The sequence below is a fragment of the Aspergillus eucalypticola genome (genome assembly GCF_003184535.1).
Source record: "Aspergillus eucalypticola CBS 122712 chromosome Unknown BO83scaffold_6, whole genome shotgun sequence".
Lineage (NCBI taxonomy): Eukaryota > Fungi > Ascomycota > Eurotiomycetes > Eurotiales > Aspergillaceae > Aspergillus > Aspergillus eucalypticola.
In genome coordinates, this window is record NW_020290280.1 from 712004 (window position 1) to 735575 (window position 23572).

Consider the following 23572-nt stretch of genomic DNA (forward strand, 5'->3'; position numbering starts at 1 on the left):
AGCACGTTATATAGAGGTTGTCATTGATGTGGTTTGCTGTATGGTGGTGGTGTGTAAGTGGTTGTTTCGCTGGAGGCCTTGTCGAAAGGCGACGGGCAAAGAAAAAAAAGGGTAAAAATGATGCTAACGGTCTAGAGGTATGACGTGTGTCCGTTTGTTGGTTGGTTTCTTTTTCTTTTCCTGCGGACGGAGTCTCGGAGACTTCAAACTGCCGGATTTACTTCCGTGGAGAGTTTCTTGATTCTGTTCACACCCGGTGAAATGAGGGCTGATTTACAAAATTACTACTTTTTATTGATTTGGCAACGGGCGATTATGCTCCGTCTGGAACAAGCAACCCAAGGGATGGCAAGCAAATCCCCTGGTGGATGAAGATGCCTGGTGTCTCTGCCTGACTGCCTTACTGCCTAGCTCGTACTTTAAAGCGGCGGCGAGTCAGTGCCCAATCAGGTGCCATCCGAAAAACCTCGGTACAAACAAAGTCGCATCAGACCATAAATTATTATCTGGGGGATCTCCTGGCGTCCCACTTCTTTCCCCAGCTCTCTTTCACTCCCCAAACCCGAAGTCCTTGGATGCGGGCACCTTTAAACTCTTCATAGCAGGTCTCCTCGCTGCTAGTATCCGCCATGTCTCGTCTGTTGCGAACCGCCCTTCGCCTGCCCCGGGCCTCATTCCCTCCGGCCTCCGTTCTCAGCCGCCGTGTCTATTCATCCTCTGTTGTTCGTCGCTCAGCAGCTAATGCTACCCCTCCCGCCAACAATGTGGCTCCCACATCAAGTGACGCTGCTCCCACAGTTAGCAGTATTGCTTCCGCAGCCAGCAATGCGACCGCCGAACCCAGTGTATCACATGAAGTAGCAAGTGGAAGCAATGAGCCTGTATCATCGCCGTCAAACCAATCCTCAACCCTGGAAGCAGGTGAACAGCACGAGGGAAAGACCCAGGAGACAAGCGCCGGGACTGTAGAATACCAGGATAACAAATACACAATCTCACGCAAAGACGGGGGTCTAATCATCCAAGAAGGCCGCAAAAAGCCCATCGAGATCCTAGACATCATCCTTCGCGACTCCTGCAAATGCTCTACCTGTGTGGACCCTCACTCCAAGCAACGCAACTTCCGCACGAGCGACATATCCTCCGACATTATCTCCGAGAACCCAACCATCGAGCACGGAAAGCTGCACGTAACATGGAAAAACGACCTCCGCGGCGCACCCGCCGAATCAACACACGAGTCCACATACGACCTCCACCAGCTCCGAAACCCCATCCTCACCCCCGTGGAAATGGAATCCGCGGGCAAAAACCGCTGGCGAGCCTACTGGGACAACAGCCGCATGCAACACTGGCAGCACTGGATCACCTTCGACCAATTCATTAACAACGACATCTCCTTCGCCTGGTCCATGCGCACCCTCGCCGAACTCGGCCTCATCTTCATCAAAGACATCCCAGACTCACGCGAAATGGTCGAGAAGATCGCCACCCGCATGGGTCCCATCCGCGATACCTTTTACGGCCGCACCTGGGACGTGCGCAGCGTTCCCCAAGCCACCAACGTCGCCTACACAGACCAATTCCTCGGCTTCCACATGGACCTGATGTACATGAACGACCCGCCCGGCTACCAACTCCTCCACTGCCTCAAGAACTCCTGCGAGGGCGGCGAATCCCTCTTCGTCGACACCTTCCGCGTCGCATACGACATGAAACAGGACGACCACACAAACTACTCCCGCCTCCTTCATCACCACATCCCCTACCACTACAACCACCCGGACCACTTCTACACGAACACTTGGCCCGTCTTCGAAACACAGACCTTCGATGACAGCGTCCGCGAAGGAACTAACTTCTCCAAATCCCGTCTCGTCCACGTTAATTACTCCCCGCCTTTCCAGGCCCCCAGGAAGGTCCGGTCTCCTGTGCCCCGCAAGTTCCGCGAGAAGAATGAGGCTCTTGCTAAGTTCGCCTCTCTGCTTGAGGACGAACGGTATATGTTCGAGCTGAAGCTGAACCCCGGTGAATGTGTCGTCTTTGAGAATCGTCGTGTCGCGCATGCGCGTCGTGGATTCAAGACTAGTACCGGTGAGAGGTGGCTCGCTGGTGCGTATGTCGATGAGGATGCGTTGTTGTCGGAGTTTAAGACTTCGTCCAACAAGTATCCTAACCTGTGGAGGTTGAAGCGCAAGGGGCTGAATAGTAAACATGTTAAGTTGTTGAAGGGGGTAGGTAAGCCGGATGAATTGCCTTAAGTTTTATTTTACTATTTGGAGCGGGGGTGGAGAGAGAGAGAGAGGGGTTTTGGGGGGAAAGTAGATATCCATTGCTATTTATACGAAGAGGAAGATGTATCATATGTGCATACAGCTGTGACCTGAGGGTCTGATACATGAATACTATACATAATTACTTATACTAAGCGGGGCTGACTGGGTCATTTGTATAATAATCATAAGTGGTCATTTTCATTTGGTAGTTTTTATATAAACGACGACAAGAATTCCCCATGGCACTCACTCATGGGTATAGATATCATCCAGACAAGTACTATGTAATTCAGCCTGTCAATAATGGACACAGGGGGAAGAGGAGCAAGACGCCGCTAGATCTCAAGCTCTAACAATCGAGGGTTTGAAAAAAGGTTAAATGTGAATAGGAAATGTTGGAAAGGGAGGGGGAGCTATCCAATACGGACAAAGCCGTGGTATCATTCGACTCATAGTTCTATAGCTTAAGCAGCGGGCTTGTTGACGGAGAAGCGGTCCAGGAAATCGGGATCGTTCTCGAGTTCCTCCTTGACCTGTTCAGAGATAACTTGTTAGTACTGCATACAGACCATAAAAGTGAAGGGAGGAAGGGGGCTCACAATATCCAATCCACCAACCAACTCACCCTCCACCCACAACTGCGGGAAGGTAGGCCAATCCGCAAACTCCTTCAGGCCCTGTCTCACATCCTCATCGGCCAAGATGTTGAAGAATCCATACTTCACGCTCCGCTCACGCAGAATACCCACAATCTGCCGACTGAAGCCACACTGAGGCGCACTGGGAGATCCCTTCATGAACAGCATGACCGGCGCAGCCTTCACTAGCTCCGCGAGACGCGCAAACAGCGCCTCCTTCGACTGTTCGGGGGTCAATGCGGGGGCGGCTGCGTTGCCGTTCGTGGCGGGCGCCTGTGTAGCGGTGGCGGGGACGTTCTCTCGAGGCACGGCGGTCAATGGTGGGGGAATGACGGTCTTGGAAGCACCGTCTGCAGAGGCGGCGGCACCGGCACCGGCGTGGCGCTCAACGGCATCGCGCACTTGGATTGCTTCACTGCCGCTAATGGTTTCGAGAATATTGTGGTCCCGGACGAGGACTACGAAGGGAACAGCGGTGACATTGTACTCTTCCGAGATATCAGGGAGCTCCTCGGCGTTAACGCTGAGGAAGGCGATGGAGGGAGGGTTGGTCGCGGGGTACTGAGAGGCGAGGGCGGAGAGGACGGCGCGCATTTGGGCGCAAGGAGCAGCCCAAGGGGCGTGGAAGTAAAGAACCTGCAGGCATGACGGGGGGATGGAGGAGATGATGTTAGGGAATTCGGCCTCAGAGGCGACTTCGACGAGGGAGGACATGGTGATAGTTCGGTTGGGTTACTGAGGTGGGGTTTCGGCGGGGAAAACTTGGCGTCTGATGTGACGATGGGAGAGAGAAGATCTGAAAAAGGATGAGTGGAGTTGGATGGAAGGCAGATAAACTTGGGAGCGGAGGAGGGTAAGAAAGGGAGGAGACGAGAGGTAGAGGGGAAAGAGTCACAAAGTGCCCCACGGTGTGGCCGAGATGGAGTGGAAGATGGAGAGGAGCAGAGGAGGATGGCTGGCCGATGGCGAATTTTTGGCCGCTTATCAGATCGAACCATCGGGGCCGTTTGTAATACACGGTCCATACCCGCTTTCTGCTTCTGCGATCTTCGGCGTAAGACGGAGCCTGGGTGGCTCCGAGGCTGCGTCAGCAACAAGATGCTGCAATGGACGCTATGGAGCAGTCACTCTCGAGCTAATGCAGTTGACTCTATATGTGCTTTACTCCACTATGTAGACTCAATATTGGGTGGTGATTGTTCATGCAGCTTCTGAACGCAGGAACAGGCTGCTCCGTTGATAGGTCGGCCAGCCCTGCATGCTATCCGTATCGTATCGTAACCAGATAGATTATCATCACGTGCCTCAAAAGTCGGCGGGATTCTGCGTCGCGCGACCTTTTGTCGATCTTCTGAACGTCAGTTCCCCATCCTTGCCTAGACCTGCTTGTGAATGTCTGAGTTGGCATTGCGATATCGGAAGCACATTGGGTAATTCTGGTCGACTCCTCTGCAGCTAGCAGGCCTTCCGAGCCCCCGAACCTGTCTTGATTTGTTCTTTGCCGCCCCGGTCATCGCCTTAACATCATGGGAGGAAACAAGCGCAAGCGCACAGAGGCTGGATGCTCAGATGACGAAGATCCGGTAAAGAAAAGCTCAGATGCGAATAGCTTTGGCGTTGCTCAAACACTCTCGCTCCTAAACTCGGGCAAGACAAAGTCTCAGAACGGTATCGACTCGGAAGAACCTGGGAAGGCGCAGGATGATATGCCGAAGGAAAGAGCTTCGAAGAAGAAGCGCGTGGACGGGGAGAAGACAAAATACCCAGTCCTCACCTATGTTGAAGGCAAATTGCAATCATCCATCCGAATTGCTGATCTCCAGAGCCTGCTACTCTACTGCTTTGCTGATGGCGTCGCGCCGCAGTGGATCTCAGTCAAGCACTCCGGTCATGTTAGGAAGATTGTCGTGCTGATGGTGCCCGGTCTGGAACTGGGCATGTTTGACGGATCACTTCCTCTGGATGCGGACTCCGTCAGTGAAAAGGACACAGAAGAACCTGCCGGTACGGACAAGGCGATGGACGAGGATACAAAAGCAGAGGACTTTGCTCGCTGGAAGCAGGGTCTGCCGCTGGAAGATCGGTCACATCGGTTCAATCCTCGCCCTCTTTCGCGCGATACCCTTCCGGCACCCCTACAGCCGCTAGCGGATATGTTCCCTCACGCCTGGCCGGTAAAAGCCCCCGGTGATTCCAAGTACAACAAGATCCACTCTCCACTTCAAGCCATACTTCTATCTGCTCTACCGAAGGGCAAGGATAGTAACACGAAAGGAGTAAAACCTCCCAAGGTGGACAAGAGTATCGCCTTCCAGCGTACACCGATCACCACTTTTATTAGCTCTTTGGAAGATCTCCGGGAGAACGACTATGTGCTTCATCCGGCTCTGCTCGCCACAGAACAAGAAAAGTCGACTTTGTTGGAGAATCGCAAGCGTGCCGGACATTCCAAGGAAGATGGATGGGTAGATACTCACGTCGAGAGCTTGGAGGCTGGACAGGTACCAGACTCTGAAATTCAGCAAGGCAGCATGACCGCAGGCCGGGATGTGCTAGCGTTGGATTGCGAGATGTGTATCACCGAAGGTGGCCAATCTGAGCTCACGCGCATCAGCATGGTCCGGTGGGATGGTGAAGTTGTACTAGATGAGCTGGTGAAACCCCAGCGACCTATCATCGATTACTTGACTCGTTTCTCTGGTATCACGAAAGAGTTACTCGACCCTGTCACCACGACTCTTGCGGATATCCAGCAGAAGCTTCTCTCTCTCCTTACTCCTCGTACCATCATTGTCGGCCACTCCTTGAATTCCGATTTTAACGCCCTGAAACTCACTCACCCCTTTATCGTCGACACCACCTTTATCTACCCCCATCCCCGCGGACCGCCGCTCAAGTGCAGTTTGAGATGGCTCACCCAGAAGTATCTCGGAAAAGAGATCCAGAAGGGCCAGACAGGCCACGACTCGATCGAAGATGCGCGCGCTGTTCTCGAACTCGTGAAGCAGAAGTGCGAAAAGGGTGAGCGCTGGGGCACTAGTGAGGCATCGAACGAGAGTATCTTCAAGCGCCTGGCACGCTCCATGCGTTCCGGGAAATCGTCCACCAACGAAGGCCGCACCGGAGCTGTTGTCGATTGGGGCAACCCGGAGCGTGGCTTCGGGTCGCAGGCGACTACATCGATAGGATGCAGCAACGACACCGACGTTGTAAATGGCATTTCCAAGGTAGTCAACGGCGACGACAGCAACCCCTCCATTCCCGGAGGCGGTGTTGACTTCACTTGGGCCAGATTGCGCGAACTCGAAGTTTATCGCGGCTGGTGCAATAGGATGCCCGACCCCAACAACGCGAACGAGTCGACGACGCTCGTTCCCCCTCCTGAAGAAACAACCCCGACATCCGCCGCCGTCTCCCCCACTAAAGAAGCCACTCGTAATCTCGCTGACACCGTTTCCCGCACCGTCTCCAACATCCACCAAATCTACCAATCCCTCCCCCCTTGCACGTTATTCCTCGTCTACTCCGGCACCGGAGACCCTCGCGAAGTCAGCCGCCTCCAAGCCATGCACAAGACCTTCCGCGAAGAATTCAACTCCCGTAAACCGTGGGATGAATTGACCGTTAAATGGACCGATACTGAGGAACAGGCGCTCAAGAAGGCCTGTGAACGAGCCAGAGAAGGCTGCGGGTTTATGTGTGTGAAGTAATTAACATCTTACCTCTTTTCTTCTTTTTCTTTCATCTTTATTTCTTCCTCTTCCGTACGGGACTGTGTTTTTGACCAGGCAGCAGACCGGGTTCAAGATACAGGTCCTGGTGGTTTGGCTCGCTTGTCACGAATGCCTTTCGGGGCTTCTTACGGAAATTTCCCATGCTTTGAACTCTAGATTATGGGTATTCGAGCCGTGCTTCTGATCGACAACTACTCGCCTACTGCTCAACTGCCTAGTATCTACGTTCTATCACGGAGAAATAGGCATGACATATGCTGGAGCCATATCAAATCGGACATTTTTGGATTAATTGGATAAGAATTGGGCTGGATCACACCCAATGTGGGGATATCATTGTGCAGAATAGCTAGACTGGCAATCTCGACCTAGTGGGGAATTGAATTAAGAAAGGGGGGCGCCAGGGAAGAGCTAGAAAACAATAAGGCGGCGGGGTGATCCTATAGATATCTGTGTAGAATTAAAGAAAACGAGAGAAAAGGGGGCCACTTTTTGTACAAACACATGAAAGAAGAAAAAGAGGGGATATCATATCACCCAAAGATAGAGTATAGATAATACATTTGATAGAAAGAAGAAAGAAAAGGGAAAATAAAGTGAGCGGGTCAGTCTAGCTTGCTTGCTTTTGTGTATCAAAAAAGAAGACTTTTTGTTTTTTGTGTTTCAATAATCCCACATCACTCGCTCTCATCGCGAATCCTCCGTTTCCATTGCTTCTTCACGCTGCATAGCTAATCGTACCATGATGTCTCGCGCTGCGGACTGTGCTTTGCGCTTCTCTCGTGTATCGGGCTTGTGCACGCCGTTTGCGCCGCCATGCGAGTTTTCTTTGCCCGTGTGTAAGGGGGGCGTTGGCTGTTGCTGTTGTTGTCGCTGTTCAGTGTGATCTGGTTCGCCGTCCCCATTATGATACCCATTCTGTGGAGTTTGCTCCGGCTCCGATGGACGTGTGTCGGCGTTGGCTGCTGCGGATTGGCGCCGTGACGGGGGCCGAGATCTGCTGCGCAGGCTTCGCGAGTGAGCGGGTCGGTTCTCCTTTGTGATGCGGGCGTCGCTGGGACTGGAATCGGTGAATTGGGAATCTTTATGCGAATTTCCGTTCTGCTCGGTCAGTGGGGTAGTTTTGGGGCTTTGATTGTTGGTGGTTGTGGTAATGTCGGGTCTGGTGGTTTGGCTGAATGATTTGCGCGGGGGTCGGCCGGGTCTTCGTCCACTGGTTGTGGGTTTGTCTGTTGATTGGGATAGGCGCGGACGTTTTACTATGGCTTCTCGGTGGGAGGTGGCGGAGTTGTTGCTGTTGTCGTGGTGGTTGTTAAGGTCGTTATCATGGTTAGGAGTTTGTTGCTGCTGTTGTTGTTGTCGTTGCGAGGGGTTAACTTCGATGTGCAGTTTGGGGGACCCTGATGGTGTGGGTTCGTGGGTTGTCTTGTCTGTTGTGGACATGGATGTAGAGTCCTTCAGTGGGATTTTGACTGGAGGTAGACTTGCGTCTTCTAAGGAGAAGTCTGCGATGCTGTCCGAAGAGTCTTCGTCGAACGAATCTCCTATAGGTTGGGTGCGACCGCTTGGAAATGAGTCTGGCCAGGGCCGCTTCCGACTTCCTTGTAGTAGGCCTGGGCTTCGGACCTCTGCGAGTACTGTTGTGTCGGCATATAAGGGTGGTGGCGGTGGTGGTTGTACTTGTTTGAGGGTTTGCTCTTCAGCGTAACGGTTCTTCAGCTTGAGTGCTTCGTTTTCGAGCTTCAGTCTTTCGATCTCATCGGCTTTGGATCTGAGTTCCTTCAATACCGTTGCGATCATCATGTCCTTGCTAGCGGGGGTGCCCATATCGGATAAGAACCGACCTGGGCCGTTCAATTCGATGCGCAAAGCGGTGAATGCGTTCTTCAACTCGGACATGGTATCGTGGAGGTTGCTGACGGAACTTGTGATGTGATCAAGGCTCAGCCCTTGGTGCTGGATCTGTTGTTCCATAGACAAGTTGTAGGGATCTAGCTCCGTCGATGTAGTAGGTACCAGGGCCCCGGCATGGACTGGGGTTCGGTCTTGTCGGGCGGGGGGAGTCGGACATAGAATGCGTTCCAGCGATCCATCCTTGAATACGGGCTCCACTGTACGCATGGTTACAATTTCTCGGAACGACACCTTCGATAACTTCCAGAAGATATTCGGGCTATTTCTGTGTTAGCTGAGAAGCGTTAAACAAGAATGATGCCCACTTACCCATTGTCTAGAGAGCATAGCACGCCCAGCTTCTGTTGACAGAGCTTACAGGAGATTTCCTGGAGGATCCGGCCTCGTAGGGTGCTCAGCTCTGATGATTGTGGAATTTGCTTCTTCTCCGAGGAGATGGAAATGCGATGCAGCTCGACGCTCAGCCACCCAGCCACTATGGAATAAGAATTCGAGAGTTTAGCCCACTCGTTCTCGAGCGCAGCCAGCGAACTCGAGCATCGCGAGCACTGGCAGAGGATGGCCGGGCGGGTAAGCCGAGAAAGATCCATGACGGTGGACATGAGGGGGAAGCACGTTGGAACCCAGGCCTTGAAAGAGCGTATGGCCGTGAGCCCGCGTGAAGTTGCGAGATGAACCAAAGTCAGGGCGCAAACCTGCCCGCAAAAGTCCAGAGGGATCTCGACTGCTGACTCAGCCGTCAATGGAGACACGTTGGCGGGTCGACCATTCCCGATTAGGCTATCGATAAGGGCCGCACGCGTTTCACTGTCGTCATACCCGGCCCTCCGTGTTTCTCCTTCAGTGGCTGGGCCCGGCTTCCGCTCCCCTCCGCGTATCTTTTACGTATGTTACTTACCGAGATGGCTTCTCCTGAGCAGCCCAACTATAGCTTCAGCTACTTCCATGCTTAAACTTTTGACAATGCTACCAAATATACATTTCTATCATATGTACAGAGACTCCAACGACTGAAAACTCGATCATGCAATAGGTTCACCTCAATACATGGCCTTTTGCTATTTATGACTTAGTGTATGGAGGAGAGCACTGGCCTTTTCTCCCGTTACAGTCAGATATGCAGGTGAGACTTTAAACAAGGCTTCCAATCAACTTCTGTACTAAAACGCCTGTTTATCTCTTAGTGCTAAACTAACTACTACCAGCACACCTGTCACATCCTGACTCCTACGATTCCTTGTTTCTATCCCTCTCCTGCTCGTTATTTCTGACGCCGCCCTGGTCAGATCACAAGTCTACTCGGACATCCCCCATCGGAGAAGTTAAATTCCAGGAGAGTATGAACTATAAAATTTTTCACCTGCTGAAATCAAACTAGTAGTAGTCTTGACATGCGGGGTTTTTGGTTAGCCTTGTCATAGTTCATCTGATTCTTCTACAATGGGCGCGTAGTATGTCATCGCACCCCGAATTAAGTGGATGGATCGAAGTCTCTCTAAGATCCTTCGCCTGTACAGAAGATGTTGGAGTGGAACATGGCTTGGTGAAGCTTTGCTGAAGTTTGCAGATGGGTAAGTAGAGCTGTAAGGTCTGCTTGTGAAGTAGATGTTAAACATATCAAAACTGGAGGATAATGCAAATTGCTGAGCAGCATGTTCGTTAACATCTACAGAGTAAGTTCACAGTCCCAGCCGCATCCATCAAGCTATAGTGGTGCTCAAGACGTGATAAGTCTACTAGAGAAGCGCATCTAGTCCAATAATTAATCGTGAAGAAGAAACTAGGCCGAATCCAGTATAAACCATGCACCGCCGGGGTCCATTTAATTGTCGAATCACATCAACCCGGAGAATCTCCTCCATTGTTCCTATCGGTGATTAGTCACTTTTTGCTTCCCCTCGGAATGTCCCCCGCATGCCCGTTAGATCAACAGCCAATTCGTTGCCGCTGCCTACTTGCTTTTTGCCTTAGCCCTGTTATCATTTCAGTTTGAGGCTCGATGGGATCCTTGGCCCGCTATTCTCTTCGATCCTTGTTTCCTCTAAGGCCATCCCTCCCAATTCCAAGATTCGCATACCGTTCCAGGATCGCCATGGCTAGCGTATCAACAGCTTCCAATGGGAGCAGACCCAGCACGTGGCAGGGTGCCGGTGCAGCTGAGTTCGACCTGAGAAGTGAGTATGACTCATAGCAGAAGAATGCTGCCATTGTGATGTGCGCTTTTGCTGAGAATCATGTGTTGTAAGGTGATACAATGACCAAGCCAACTCCGGCAATGCTCGAGGCTATCTGCCAGACCACACTTCTTGACGATGTCTTCGGTGAAGACCCAGTGACAAATGATCTTGAAGCTTATGTAGCAGAGCGTACTCAACATGAGAGCGCTCTCTTGGTCATGTCCGGCACGATGGGCAACCAGGTTGCCATCCGCACTCACCTGAAGGAACCTCCGTATTCTGTCCTGTGCGATCACCGGTCTCATATCATCTGCTACGAGGCTGGTGGAGTAAGCTCCCTTACGGGCGCCACGGTCATGCCCATTATCCCGAAGAATGGTGTCCACCTTACTCTGGAGGATATCAAGAAACATGCGGTACTCAGCGATAACATCCACTACTGTCCTACGAAGCTCATCAGTCTTGAGAACACGTTGGATGGACTGGTTATGCCACTTTCAGAGGCTCAGCGCATCACTGAATGGGCTCATCAAAATAACATCAAGGTTCATCTGGATGGTGCGAGACTTTGGGAAGCAGTAGTGTCCGGTGCTGGTAGTCTACCTGACTACACTACTTTATTCGACAGCGTAAGCCTATGTTTCTCGAAGGGCCTAGGTGCTCCTATTGGAAGTATTATCGTTGGCTCGAACGAGTTCATCAAGAAAGCTCGATGGTTTCGCAAGTCCATCGGTGGTGGTGTCCGTCAAGCTGGAGTCATCTCTGCAGCAGCCCGCGTCGCAGTTGAGGAGACATTTGGACCCGACCCCAACGGACAGCAAGGGAAGCTTCTAGGGTCTCATCAAAGAGCAAAGACGGTTGCCGATATGTGGACTAGCCGTGGAGGCAAGCTAGCCCACCCCGTAGAGACGAACATGGTGTGGTTGGACGTTGAGGGGTCGGGATTGGGGCCTGATGATCTGGCTGAGATTGGTCGCGAAAAGGGTTTGAAGCTTGGGGGCAGTCGTATCGTCGTCCACTACCGTAAGTATCCCTTTGCTATGTGAACTACTTTCTCATATTGGTCTAACATGACTGCAGAGGTATCCGAAGAGTCCCTCTCTCGACTCGAGCAGGTGTTTGAGGCAGCTTTGAGCAAGAAAGCTTGAGCGTAGTACTGACTGAAGTAAATTATAAGGAAGTCGTTGGATAATCGTACTAGTGGATATAGGATAGAACGATCTGAATTGCTAGAAGTAAATCGATCTGAAGCCGAGGGTCACGCGTTGGATCCACGGAATCGGTAGATGCGGTGTGTCCCGCCCGCCTATGCAAGGCGCACTCTTATTGGCTTAGGTGCGGCCATCCGGGGTTCTGCCTTGTTGGTGCCTGGGGCTCTGCTGGACTTTCAAATTAAAGAGCTGCGGTTTATCACCCCAGCCTTGCTGCTGCATGTTTCTCGGACGACGACGACTCCTGTCGGACAGTCTCTTGTCTCGTCTCCGTCCCTGGCTCCACCTTTCATGCTCCCTCTATTGCATCTCAGAGCCTGGCAATGCAGTAGATAGTTGGTGGAGACTTTGCTAACTGTGTGAGTCTAACTTTCCGTTTCTCTGTGCACTGTTGTTTGTTACATGGGCATCCTTGACTAATACCAGGAACCTGCTATAGAAATACGCCCGGTGTCCCTCACAAAACCCGTTCGACGGATTCCCTTTTTGCTCCTTGCTTCAATGGTCCAACACTACGAATTCCTGAGCAGTTTAGGACCCAATCTGGTTGGCTTTCAAGCCTGGAGCTATCCATCACGACTGAGATACTTTGAGACCTCGCTGCCTATCGCTGGAAGGCACACTGTATAAAGTCTTGTTTGGTACATCTACTGGCCTCGTTCCTGCCAGTTTATCATCGCATACACCAGGTCTTGGATAAACTGGGTGTGATTTCGGGGTACGCTCTCTAAGGTTGTTGGAACATCGCGCGGGCTGGTGCTGTCGTTTGGTTGCTCGCCAGGTAAGGTCATTCATACCTTCCTGCATCGCAAGAATTATTCGAGCCTACAAGCAATCAACTTTCATGCTAGCAAGGCTTATACCCCCAATAGGTCTATGATATGGAGTCCTGTTGATCATCACCTTGGCTACGCAAAGTTCTATTCCCATTTCTCTACTTGAGTCCCGCACATATACCCTTCAGTGTTTGTCTTGTCAAATAGTCTGCTTTTGCATTTTTCTGTCTTTCTTTACTATATTCATACCTTTCCCGGCAGTCGCACTGTTCCTGTCAGCCCTCGACGTCATCATCAATATCCGTGCAGATGGAGGCGACCCAGGAGTCCACTCAGCCATGCACGGACCCTCGCCGCATGGGCTACAACAATTCGGCCCTCCACGAGGATGATCTGACGGACATTGTTTGTATCTTACACCCAAATTCACCTGCAGCCCATGATGCTGTAGCCGCAACTGCGCGCCACGCCCCGCAGCACATCCTACAAAGGGATGCGCTAGAATATGAATGTTCAGATACCGCAGCTTTGGACTTCGCTCTTAGATTGTCATCGGATGTGTGTGACGCAAACACGGGCTTTTGCTTCGGACGGAACAGGGCTCGCTGCGATCTTCTCATTGCCGATGCTAACTCGAAACGTATTTCGAACACGCACTTCCGCATCTATCTTACGCAAGATGGAATAATAATGCTGGAGGACACCTCCACCAATGGAACGATCGTAGACAACTGCCGTCTTCGCAAGATTCAACGTGAGAAGAGCCGCATGCTAGTCAATGGTTCCGTTATTCAGGTGCCAAATGGTGAGGGGCAGTCTTCGGAGGAAGTCAGATTTATCGTGCGCCTGCCGTCCCGGGAAGGTTTTGTCATGCAGTACACCGAAAATATGCTTCGCTACTTCGAAAAGATCGAGACGCAAAGAGCAGGTGCAGCGCAACCCAGAGCTCGTACTACTCCCGCGCCCGCTCTGCAGATCGCTTCACCTAATACGTACGGCATGCACTGGTCTGGAGGATCGATTTACAACGTGACGGGGCAAATAGGCAAGGGAGCCTTTGCAACGGTCTACAAACTCGCCACGAAGCAGCATGGTTCTGTATATGCAGCCAAAGAACTCGACAAGCGCCGCTGGATGAAAAATGGCATACTCGACAAGAAAGTTGACAATGAAATGCAGATCATGAAAGATCTGAAACACGTGAGTAACCTTAAAGGAACTTCTGACGCTCCTACTTATAACAATGCCTTTTAGCCCAATATTGTTCAATACGTCGACCATCACGAGCACGACAGGTGGATATACATCATCATGGAGTACGTTCCCGGTGGAGAGCTGTCCACATATTTGCAGTCGCATGGCAGGATCGCAGAGGCCCAGGTTAGGACTATGGCGCGACAGATTTTGCATGCACTCCACTATCTACATAAACGGAAGATCACGCATCGAGATATCAAGCCAGACAATATCTTGATTTCGTCTCTTGATCCCCTCCGAGTGAAATTGTCAGACTTTGGTCTTTCAAAAGTAGTTCAGGAAGAGACCTTTTTGAGGACCTTCTGTGGAACATTGCTGTACTGTGCCCCGGAAGTCTACCCCGAGTATGATACTTACCGACGTGGTGAGGTTCGGAAACGGCGCAGGCTGGGTGATCCGTAAGTTCCTAATAACATGTGCTCTGCCGAAACTATACTGACCATCAGGCCTCCAAAAACATCCCCTTACAATCAATCCGTTGACATGTGGTCGCTTGGAGCCGTTCTCTTTCACCTTCTTTCGGGTGTCCCTCCTTTCGCTCCTCGAGGAGATGATCGTGGTGCTCAGATGCTGCGAATCATCATGACTGAGGATGCCAATTATACTGAACTCCGCAAGGCAGGCGTCTCAGAGGATGGAATAGATTTTGTCGCTCGACTTCTAAATCGTGACCCCCAGTCTCGCCCCAACGAACGAGAATGTTTTAGGCATCCGTGGATTGCAGGAGTTGCGGACATTGACGATTATGATGACGAGGATTTGTTTCTGGGTGTTCCGGATGAGCTTTCTGACATAGGCGAGGATCTTGAGGACGAAATAGACGCATCTCAGCTGTCTTTGAATGATAAGCCGGCAGCAGAAGTCGCTGCTGAGGAGGAGGACGAATTGGCCCAGGCTAAGAAAATCAAGCTTGAATATCCGCCGGAGGAAATCCGCTACCCATCGCTGCCCAGTTTTGACAGTTTCTCGGCTCTTCAACCAGTTTCCCAGTCAACTCCAAAACGACTTTTCGGTGAGATTACGCCATCGATACTTCGAAGTTCTCACGCGTTGGGCGACAAGGTTGATGCATTTGAGGGCGACGACTTTGGCCTCCATGACTTCGTTTCTTCCACTGGTGAGTCGATTATCAGCGACGGCAACAGCCTGAACTCCATCCTCTCCCTGCCGGAAAACCCCGTCGCGGGGTCTGCACCTAGCTTAATGGGAGCTGAGAACCTTGTTGGGCAGCTGAACATGAACTCGTCGCACCCTGGCTTGAACAACATTCCCCGTCACGTCGAGGTGCCGGGGCCGCAAACTAGCGTGGCCGCAGAAGTCCTGAAGGACAAGGCCCCAGAGGCGCCCCCGCAGACCACTATCGATGATGAAACCCCTAAGGCTTCGAAATTCAACCGGCGGATTGAACTCCCTATACCTGATACTGCCAGTGAGCGTTCTAGTCCCGAAACGACAACGAGAAAGACCAACGATGGGCATGCTGAGCCCGACGCTGCTCCTGAAGAAGTGTTCGACATTGAGTTGGCGAATACTATCGATGCCAAAACCGGACAGCGACTTCCTGACTTGCCGAAAAGGGAAGACAATGAGCCTTCCCTACAGCCTGCCTCCGATCAGACTCCATGCCCTATCCTCAATACTGTGACGCATCTTATCAAATCACGCCCACTCCTTGGAAAGCTGACCACTCTCCCCGGGTCCATCTTTGAGCTCACTATTCCGCTGGAAGCTCGGATGACATCCTGGGGCCGCGGACCCCAAGCAACCGTATGCTATCCCGAGCCAATGGATACACGGATACCTGCGTATGCATTGGAAGTTACCTTCTGGGCCCCAGCCATTGAAACCAAGATTGCCGCTGGACACGATTGGATGACGGTCCCCGGCGTGATGGCTATCCTCTCGACCAAAACCCGAAAGTGTATCTGGGTCAATGGAACTGAGCTACGGCGTGGGCCCGAGAACGACAATGGCGGAGAAGGCTTCCATTTCGGCAAACTTTATACCGGCGATGTCATTACCGTCTATCAGCATCGGAACAAGTTTTTGAAGTTCGCGTGCGAATTTTACCATGGAGATAGTGCTCGCTCACGTCCCGATGAGGAGAAAGGCTTCACCGTGCGCAAAGTCTTGATGCCCAAGGAGAAGGCTGCCAACCGACAACCTGCGCGGAAAATACCGCATGGGAAGAAGTAGGTGTCAACATGGTGGCACTTGGTTCGCTGACTGAGTTGGAAATGGCCATGAGGTATGGTGTAATGTCCCTGGTGTGGTTTGGAGTTGTATGTATCGCTTATGTATGGGTTGCATCTTCCTTTGGTCTTGGGGGAACAAATGGGGTGGCTCAGTATTGATTTTGGCGTTTGTGCATATACATAATGATCTGGATAAGATAGGGTCTGAAGGGGGACAAAAAAGGGAAAAAAGACTACTCTCATCAACGCATGTACGATCATCAATTGCATAGATATTTATCAATGGAGACCACTATCTATGACCCGCTCACCTAGGCTACGTCTGAGACGGTCCACTATAGAATACTTGAACGTAGTGCCATGGTCCTACACAGTGGTTATTATCTCCTTGCTCAGGGACAAGTAGTAAGTAAAAAGCTGCTGCTACTTTGCTAGAATTAGATAGCACCCGCGTGCTCTGATATTTAGGAAGAGCAATTGTATTTGAGACAGGACTTTGCTAAATACATTCATACTCTGTCAGGCTAAAATATTCTTTATTCTAGTCAGTCTGTACTTTATTCCTAGGAGGCACCATGGCGAAATACAATCGGCCCTTCCATCTCATCCTTCTGTCCCCAGGCGTAGGCCACTGCGTATCATATTCTTTGGACAACCGCCAGGAACAGCACTCCCAGGAGGGTCGCATGAGTTATGCATGCCCTCGAAGTAACAGACACTTGATATGTGATATAGAAGAGATAAGTTAAGCCGAGTCTCCCAGGGATGGTAAAGTAAAGAGCGAGAGACGTGAAAAGACACACCATCTCCTTGACAATAACAGTAGTTGCCGATATTGTGTTGAGGATCTGCGCTACAACAAACTTAGGATGCACTTCGAAGTGATCAAAGAAGATGTCTGGAATGAAGACAGAAAGAGGGCCTACTGGTTATAGCAAGGTCCAATACCGGTAGCTCCGGCAGCTCCCATGAACAGAAGGGCAACGATAGTGTTCGTCCAGAGTCTCATGTTGCGTTTTGTTTTGGTGGATTCGATTCGTATGCGAGGGAGCACGCTGAATGAGGGTAACCTGAGAGAGAAAAAAAAAAGTCTTGATCAGATGTACTGTTCTTATTCTTGTTGAACCCTAGCCTGAACCTATCCAATGCCACTTTGACTGCAGTAACATGTACCAGGTTTATTAGTTGTTTAGGACCTATGAGTTACTATATCGGCGCTACAATCACGTACATGAGTGTACGCTCAGGTCACCCGAGTCAAACTTTCTGTATAGTTATTAGGTGAGACAAGTATGTACTAGTCATACACTACATGGATAATTGCTTCTATCCTCAAGGTTTGATCCTGATCATGGCCTGGAATTACAGACCTGTTCATTTTGCTTATCGGGTAAAGCTTGAACCAACAAATGCGACGCTAACTGCAGTAACGAGTGCGGACATTGTGCTACCTTGTGGCACTATGATAGTGCTTTACATGCAGGCATTTTTCCAGAAGTCCTGTGACCCCACTAGCCGCCTTGGGTAGGTCGATGCTTGCCCTGTGGTGGCTGAGGGATGTGAAAGTGGAAAGATGATCATACAGTCAATTCAATTCTTTGAGAATAGTTTCATAGTATAGAGGCCAAGTCTGCTTGTTGTGTATGGGTTGTAGCTATTAGAGGGGACGAGTCCAGGCGACAAGTAACTATGAACGAAGGCCCCAAGTGACGATGTATGTCTGTCCTTCCTATCCGTTTGAAGTGGCGCCTGGTACTGTTCCAGGAGTAGGGGGAGTAAATAGACTGGAGCATATGGCTCTGGGTGATTCACCGTATACTAACCCCACCTATTTTCTTCCTGTCTGACACCAGATAATTGCTTCCTGTGAGACAGTCCCGCCCTGGTTGCACTCTAGTGACACGACATGGCCACATTGAAATGACTATCAACAAACTAATTCTGAAGCAATCACTTCTGTCACCAAAAGATCGAAAGGTTTTATTCTCCTTCATCCAGTCTACACAGCTCTATAAAAAATGGAAACCATCTTACGTGTCCGTATTTCTATCAGCCACGGTCATCGCATCCGGCAAGACCAGCAGTAGAAGCGCCGCAGGATTGTGTCTCTTCAGAAGCAGATGTTGCAGAGTCTAATGCTGTTCAACCTTCGTATCGATGAGAGCGATGCCAAAATTCCGACTTACCAGTTCGGTGTTAAGTTGCAACCGAAGCGGTTACCGTAAAAGCGTTCTAACTCGCAATACGGTGATTAGTTTTGCTCTTCTACTCTTCAGGATTGCTTCTTGTGTGTAAATGGAGTATTACGCCGTACCAGCTGCTATCCACACCGGGTATGTATATTCTATGCTTGAGACTTTTCTTTTTCTATGACTCTTTGATGGAAATTGACTTTTGCTATCACTAGTGCACACATACGAATAATGCTTGCAGCCACTCACTCCTCACTGCCGTTACTGTCTGTTCCTAGATTTGGGCAAGAAATAGTCATCTACTGTAGGGCTTGACAGAGCAATATGATGTAGCTAAGGCGCATCAATCAGAGTACTCGGTATTACACCATATAATCCTCTTGATATAGCTTGCCAAAGTCAAGTGGTCATACCGCGTATGGTATAAATACTACCAGTAAATTACTGTAAGCGTTGCTGCTAAATAGTGCAAGGGTAAGTGCAAGGATATCTCAGCGGATAATAAGCAACGCTACCACCTCCTTTCTCATTATACATCGTCTTGATCATCACTCATTATTTCACCAACCTGTCCAACTTGAATCCTAATTCAGTTCAATCTCTACAGTTTACAAAGCGGCCAAACCATGTCAGACACCAATGAAAACACTCCCATGCCTGGTGATAGCCTCCCAAACACAAGCCAACTTCCTCCCCCCATCGCCCGCAACACAATATCGAATGCAAATGAGCCTCACTTGGTCGACCCGTCGAACCAGACCACCTACGAGAAGAGACTCTATATGAATTCTTGTGCTCCCAAGGATGGGCTCATACACAGTGTTCTTGTTTCATCACTCAGATCGAGCCGATGAAAGAAGCCATCTCACGCGTTTTCTACTCGCAAGGTTTGTAACACCGTCCAAGTACAGTGTCTCCACGAGCAGTGTGAGATGGAATTTTCAGAGCATTTCCCAGCTCCTGGAAGTGATACCGAGCAACCAGATCTGCAGATGCAGCTGAGACTCAATGAGGGTCGAAGGGCGATTGGCGAGCGCATTTACCTTTCCATAGACACCATGGGCAGGGGTGTTGATGAGGAGAAAACCACTTGAGTGGACGGTCAAATGCTCTAAGAAGAGAAGGCCCAGCAGGAATATGTGTGGGCTGAGAACAAGAACAAGGTTGAATAGATATATCCGAAATCTTGCGAAGGCACAATGGATCTGTCGAGTTCGAATTACTATGACGAGAATCCACCGGAAAGGATGGAAAATTCTTAGATAGCGTGACTTATCTATTACTTATTTTGCCTAACCCGGTTAAGGTTGACTAAAGCGTCTTTTAAAGTAATATTAGATGTTAATTATCTCGTCCAAGTTGCTAGTTGCTGAGCATAGTACTCTAACATATGTTCATTGTCTTTGAGAGTAAGACCGCATCACTGCATCATGTAATCGGGACGTCTTCCTTCTTTGACAAAGTCCGTAAGATTAGTGTTTTATCGACTAGTCTTAGTGGTCTCTCTACCAGGACAGCCACTGTTGTTGGTTGACTGGAAGTCTGTTTGAAGAACAACACGTCATCAGATGAGGTTACTTCGCAACGAAGAATGAATGACTTTTGACACTCAGAAACCATAAGGTCATTTGTTATGCTAAACAATCTGAACATAGATAGAATAACTCCTATTTAAAATCAACCATTATTTGCCAAGTACAGCTGGTTTAAAAGTAGACGAAAATCAAGCTTCTGTGTAAAGAGCACCCATTCATAATAAAACCTCAAGAATAGTCATTTTCAGTGTCCTTGTCAAACAGCAGCGCGGTGGGCAATATGCTGCAAAATGTTTTTAAAGCTGAAGGTTAGGAAACGTGACTTGAGTGCCTAGTTGCTTGTAGATGAGTGAAGCCCACTATATGCGATGCTGGTGCATGGATACAAGGGTTTGCGTCAGTGGCTGCAAATTGACAGCCAAAAACAGCAGGCCTTTAAAGTTCTCAGATTACATTTGTTTATAAACTGTAGCTCGTATAATATCTAGGAACTACCTGCGAAGAGACTAGCAGCGACCCTCAGGGTCTGGAATCAACTGGATCCGTGAAGCCTGTACACCTCTCGGCAACGATACGAAGGCCAGTTCCCTGGTTCGCTAAAGTGGTATGTATCTATTCACATTGAATAAGCGACGCCGGAAGCAGCCAGGTCCAGCAGGTTTAAGAAACACATTATTTGGATATTGTCAAAGATCACGAACCATGAGGTTTCCCAATGCGTCGAAAAGCCACGATGGAAGCCAAAGCAACACCAGCACCACATGTAACCCTGACCGCTAAAGTTTGAAAGACCGAGTGGGTCTCTACTCTTTTTCCATGTGGATCTTGGAGATTAGTTTCTTCCTGCTAGTTCTGGTCTCTCGGATTTCTAGCAGTTCTTCCATCTTCTCCGAACTAGAACATAGCTTGAATGTGTTCCACCGCGAGATGTTTCTATTGTCGCATTAGGGGGTTTGACGGATGTGAGACAACCGTCTCTCGAGCCAGGGTGGCCAACTCACAACTTACTCGCAAGTAACCTTCGAAATGAGCAGCTCGTCTCAACAAATTGCCAGGCTCCAACCGTTCGTTTCGGCGTCTGCGCGAGAAGCTCAAGCGAGGGGGCGGGGCTGTTGCTGGGATTTAATTAAATTAATCTGCTTTTTGGCAGTTTAATCTCCTTTCTTCCCCACCACCAACGAATGATGCTCTCTCGGAGCACCTCATTCTCACACACACACGAGATGACATTGTCCGACGCATTGGATGGTCATCCTGATAGCCATGGCTCGGGTTCTATCCATAGTCCTCGCGCGGAATGTCTTACTTGATGATAAGGGGAGGAGGGAGTTGCGCCCTCATCGCTGCCTCATGGGTGTTGTTAACCCTTGGATCCCTCCCATTCCTTCCATTCTTCAACCAGTTCTCCGGGGCACCCCCTAGCGCGCCCTTGGAACTGTACCGTTAACCTGACAAGTGGCCCTCAAAAACGAAAGCGGACAGCACCGTTCGCGGATGGGTTCCTCTGTTCCTGGATTATTGTTTCGGCCTTTTTGACGACTTGGTGATCCAGTTTTTATCTTCGACCATGTCATACTATTCCTCTTCCGTCGTTTCGAGCTGGTGACTCCTGAACCGCAGAGTAATTTTACTTTAATTTCTAACTCTCTTTAATTTTTCTGGTTCGATAGCGATCTGTTACTTCACTTAACGTATCTCCTACACCTCCGTTCCAAAACCTCATCCTTTTCCTTTCTGCTGCGCTCTTGTTTTTCCCCCCAAGTTGCGGGCGCCTGTTTCAAAGAAAGACATATCCCATTGACCTCCTCCACCGCGGCCCTCTGCCGAGCACGAACTCCCCAATCACGCCCGCCTGTGGCTGCTCCGCGGGCCGTTGTGCTCGCCCGCCATTGCCCTTCCTGCCGGCATCCCTGTCGGTCCCGACTCCCCGCTCATGTCGTCGTTGTCGCGATCGCCCTCTCCCCACCCCGCGGGAGCAGGATGGTCTAGTCCTGGACTCACCTCGCCCAGTGGCTCGACGACGCCTCACAATGGCTTTCTGTCGCCAAATCCTATAGGTGCCAGCGGCATCTCCTGGGCCGCCGCCAAAGCGAAGAGCGACGAGGTACGAGGCTACCCGTCCTTTTCGACGAAGAACAGCGGGTTCTTCTCGCGTTCAAGACGCCAGCTCTCCGCCACTTTGCCGCGCTTTCGTTTAGGCTCAGGGTCTCCGAATGGCTATGTCGATAAGGATGAGTTTGGCCGGGGGCGGCCTCTCTCCCCAGCTACGGGCTGGCGCTTGGGATTTGGCAGGTCGGTTCTGCGGCGCAGACGATCGCGCTTGCTCGTGGCGCTGATCTTTCTTTTGCTGGGCTATATGTTTTTCGGAGCGTGTAAGTGAATCGCATACGTGTGGAACGAAGCCTGTAGGTGGCTAATCAATTGCAGCTCTTCTTCAGAAGTATCGGCGCTCTCCGCTAGGCGGTGGGCGCAAGTTCGTGATCATACTAGAATCTAACATCGAGGGCGGCGTGATGGAATGGAAGGGAGCGCGCGAATGGGCGATCGAGCGCAACAGCGTGTGGAATAAGAAGAATTATGTTGAGCGATGGGGCTACGAGTTGGAAACCGTCAACATGTTGGCGAAGAAGCGGTATTCGCATGAATGGCGCGAGAGCTGGGAGAAGGTGGACCTTATCCGGGAGACGATGCGAAAGCATCCCGATGCTGAATGGTATGTTTGCAGTATTCGTTTGGTGAGCGTCACTGACCTGTGCAGGTTTTGGTGGTTGGACCTCAGCACGTGGATCATGGAATACTCTTACTCATTACAGGACCATATATTCGACCGCTTGGATGAAATTATCTACCGGGACATCAATGTCTACAACCCGCTGAATATCAGCCATCTGCCGGACGACGCTTACCTGGACGAGGTGTCTCGATCGCCAAATGGAGACGGGGATCCGTCATCGGTACATATGCTATTGTCGCAGGACTGTGGGGGCTTCAACCTCGGCTCTTTCTTCATTCGGCGCTCCCTCTGGGCCGACCGCCTGCTGGACGCGTGGTGGGACCCAGTCATGTATGAACAGAAACATATGGAGTGGGAGCACAAGGAGCAGGATGCGATGGAATATCTGTATGCGACACAGCCGTGGGTTCGCAGCCATGTTGGCTTCCTCCCCCAGCGATATATCAACTCGTACCCCCAGGGGGCATGTGGAGACGAGAATGACCCGAATGTCCACTACCAGGAAGATGAAAGAGACTTCCTGGTCAACATGGCCGGATGCCAGTATGGACGTGACTGCTGGGCCGAGATGTACCAGTACCGTGAGATCAGCAAGCAGCTGAACCTGACATGGTGGGAGCGGATGAAGGACAAGTTGAATGGCCTTTACGAGAAGCTTTTCCCTGGCGAGGAGCAGCAAGTTGAATAGTCCGTTGCTGGGATACGACATTTGCTTTGATGTTTACTGCAGATGATGACTGGTCTGAGCAATGACCATGTAAAATGCGGACTAATAATGACCTGTGACGGCGTATGGAAGGATATTTATGTTTTCGGCTGATGCTGATTGCTGATTTGCTGTATTTGGCGAGGCGTTTGGTGTTAGCGATAGTTATCTAGACTTAGTAGCTCATCTATGACCTTTTACTGTTACTTTCACCGATTCATAATCAC

The 23572-nt window shown here is 50.5% G+C and overlaps 8 protein-coding genes across 8 annotated transcripts; 6 read left to right on the plus strand and 2 right to left on the minus strand.

Annotated features, from left to right (window-relative positions):
- Nucleotides 1-523: 523 nt before the first annotated feature.
- On the plus strand, nucleotides 524-2344 carry BO83DRAFT_376391 (putative Gamma-butyrobetaine hydroxylase subfamily). The gene has a single exon (XM_025530701.1). It carries the CDS (start codon nucleotides 630-632, stop codon nucleotides 2259-2261), a length of 1632 nt encoding a protein of 543 aa, XP_025390646.1. The 5' UTR covers nucleotides 524-629; the 3' UTR covers nucleotides 2262-2344.
- Nucleotides 2345-2467: 123 nt separating this feature from the next.
- On the minus strand, nucleotides 2468-3864 carry BO83DRAFT_356305 (PICOT family protein). The gene is made up of 2 exons (XM_025529193.1): nucleotides 2876-3864; nucleotides 2468-2809 (listed from the first exon to the last, which is right to left on the minus strand). The coding sequence occupies exons 1-2, from the start codon at nucleotides 3626-3628 to the stop codon at nucleotides 2741-2743; spliced, it is 822 nt and encodes a 273-aa protein (XP_025390647.1). The 5' UTR covers nucleotides 3629-3864; the 3' UTR covers nucleotides 2468-2740.
- Nucleotides 3865-4295: 431 nt separating this feature from the next.
- BO83DRAFT_415320 (RNA exonuclease) lies at nucleotides 4296-7077 on the plus strand. The gene is made up of 2 exons (XM_025534627.1): nucleotides 4296-6626; nucleotides 6710-7077. The coding sequence occupies exon 1, from the start codon at nucleotides 4441-4443 to the stop codon at nucleotides 6622-6624; it is 2184 nt and encodes a 727-aa protein (XP_025390648.1). The 5' UTR covers nucleotides 4296-4440; the 3' UTR covers nucleotides 6625-6626; nucleotides 6710-7077.
- On the minus strand, nucleotides 6939-9213 carry BO83DRAFT_356311 (uncharacterized protein). The gene is made up of 2 exons (XM_025529194.1): nucleotides 8872-9213; nucleotides 6939-8821 (listed from the first exon to the last, which is right to left on the minus strand). Exons 1-2 carry the CDS (start codon nucleotides 9162-9164, stop codon nucleotides 7336-7338), a joined length of 1779 nt encoding a protein of 592 aa, XP_025390649.1. The 5' UTR covers nucleotides 9165-9213; the 3' UTR covers nucleotides 6939-7335.
- Nucleotides 9214-10442: 1229 nt separating this feature from the next.
- BO83DRAFT_376395 (threonine aldolase GLY1) lies at nucleotides 10443-11999 on the plus strand. Its single transcript, XM_025530702.1, has 3 exons — nucleotides 10443-10736; nucleotides 10809-11762; nucleotides 11820-11999. Exons 1-3 carry the CDS (start codon nucleotides 10655-10657, stop codon nucleotides 11885-11887), a joined length of 1104 nt encoding a protein of 367 aa, XP_025390650.1. The 5' UTR covers nucleotides 10443-10654; the 3' UTR covers nucleotides 11888-11999.
- Nucleotides 12000-13035: 1036 nt separating this feature from the next.
- On the plus strand, nucleotides 13036-16179 carry BO83DRAFT_386547 (serine/threonine-protein kinase; the record flags this gene model as incomplete). Its single annotated transcript, XM_025532671.1, has 3 exons — nucleotides 13036-13926; nucleotides 13981-14381; nucleotides 14430-16179. The coding sequence occupies 3 exons, from the start codon at nucleotides 13036-13038 to the stop codon at nucleotides 16177-16179; spliced, it is 3042 nt and encodes a 1013-aa protein (XP_025390651.1).
- A 2744-nt stretch (nucleotides 16180-18923) lies between these two features.
- Nucleotides 18924-19602, plus strand: BO83DRAFT_376397 (uncharacterized protein). Its single transcript, XM_025530703.1, has one exon. It carries the CDS (start codon nucleotides 18997-18999, stop codon nucleotides 19222-19224), a length of 228 nt encoding a protein of 75 aa, XP_025390652.1. The 5' UTR covers nucleotides 18924-18996; the 3' UTR covers nucleotides 19225-19602.
- A 1870-nt stretch (nucleotides 19603-21472) lies between these two features.
- BO83DRAFT_406525 (putative alpha-1,6-mannosyltransferase subunit) lies at nucleotides 21473-23525 on the plus strand (the record flags this gene model as incomplete). Its single annotated transcript, XM_025533885.1, has 4 exons — nucleotides 21473-21496; nucleotides 21734-22277; nucleotides 22333-22618; nucleotides 22664-23525. 4 exons carry the CDS (start codon nucleotides 21473-21475, stop codon nucleotides 23325-23327), a joined length of 1518 nt encoding a protein of 505 aa, XP_025390653.1. The 3' UTR covers nucleotides 23328-23525.
- Nucleotides 23526-23572: the final 47 nt, after the last annotated feature.

Excerpts from the sequence above, each read along its gene's own strand:
- BO83DRAFT_415320 (XM_025534627.1), top strand. The coding sequence starts at position 4,441 with ATGGGAGGAAACAAGCGCAAGCGCACAGAGGCTGGATGCTCAGATGAC.
- BO83DRAFT_356305 (XM_025529193.1), bottom strand. The coding sequence starts at position 3,628 with ATGTCCTCCCTCGTCGAAGTCGCCTCTGAGGCCGAATTCCCTAACATC. Across the intron at positions 2,810-2,875 it reads TGGTTGGTGGATTGGATATT|GTCAAGGAGGAACTCGAGAA; the intron begins GTGAGCCCCCTT and ends ATCTCTGAACAG.
- BO83DRAFT_376397 (XM_025530703.1), top strand. The coding sequence starts at position 18,997 with ATGTCAGACACCAATGAAAACACTCCCATGCCTGGTGATAGCCTCCCA.
- BO83DRAFT_376391 (XM_025530701.1), top strand. The coding sequence starts at position 630 with ATGTCTCGTCTGTTGCGAACCGCCCTTCGCCTGCCCCGGGCCTCATTC.
- BO83DRAFT_356311 (XM_025529194.1), bottom strand. The coding sequence starts at position 9,164 with ATGTCCACCGTCATGGATCTTTCTCGGCTTACCCGCCCGGCCATCCTC. Across the intron at positions 8,822-8,871 it reads CTATGCTCTCTAGACAATGG|CCCGAATATCTTCTGGAAGT; the intron begins GTAAGTGGGCAT and ends ACACAGAAATAG.
- BO83DRAFT_376395 (XM_025530702.1), top strand. The coding sequence starts at position 10,655 with ATGGCTAGCGTATCAACAGCTTCCAATGGGAGCAGACCCAGCACGTGG. Across the intron at positions 10,737-10,808 it reads AGCTGAGTTCGACCTGAGAA|GTGATACAATGACCAAGCCA; the intron begins GTGAGTATGACT and ends ATGTGTTGTAAG. Across the intron at positions 11,763-11,819 it reads TCGTATCGTCGTCCACTACC|AGGTATCCGAAGAGTCCCTC; the intron begins GTAAGTATCCCT and ends ACATGACTGCAG.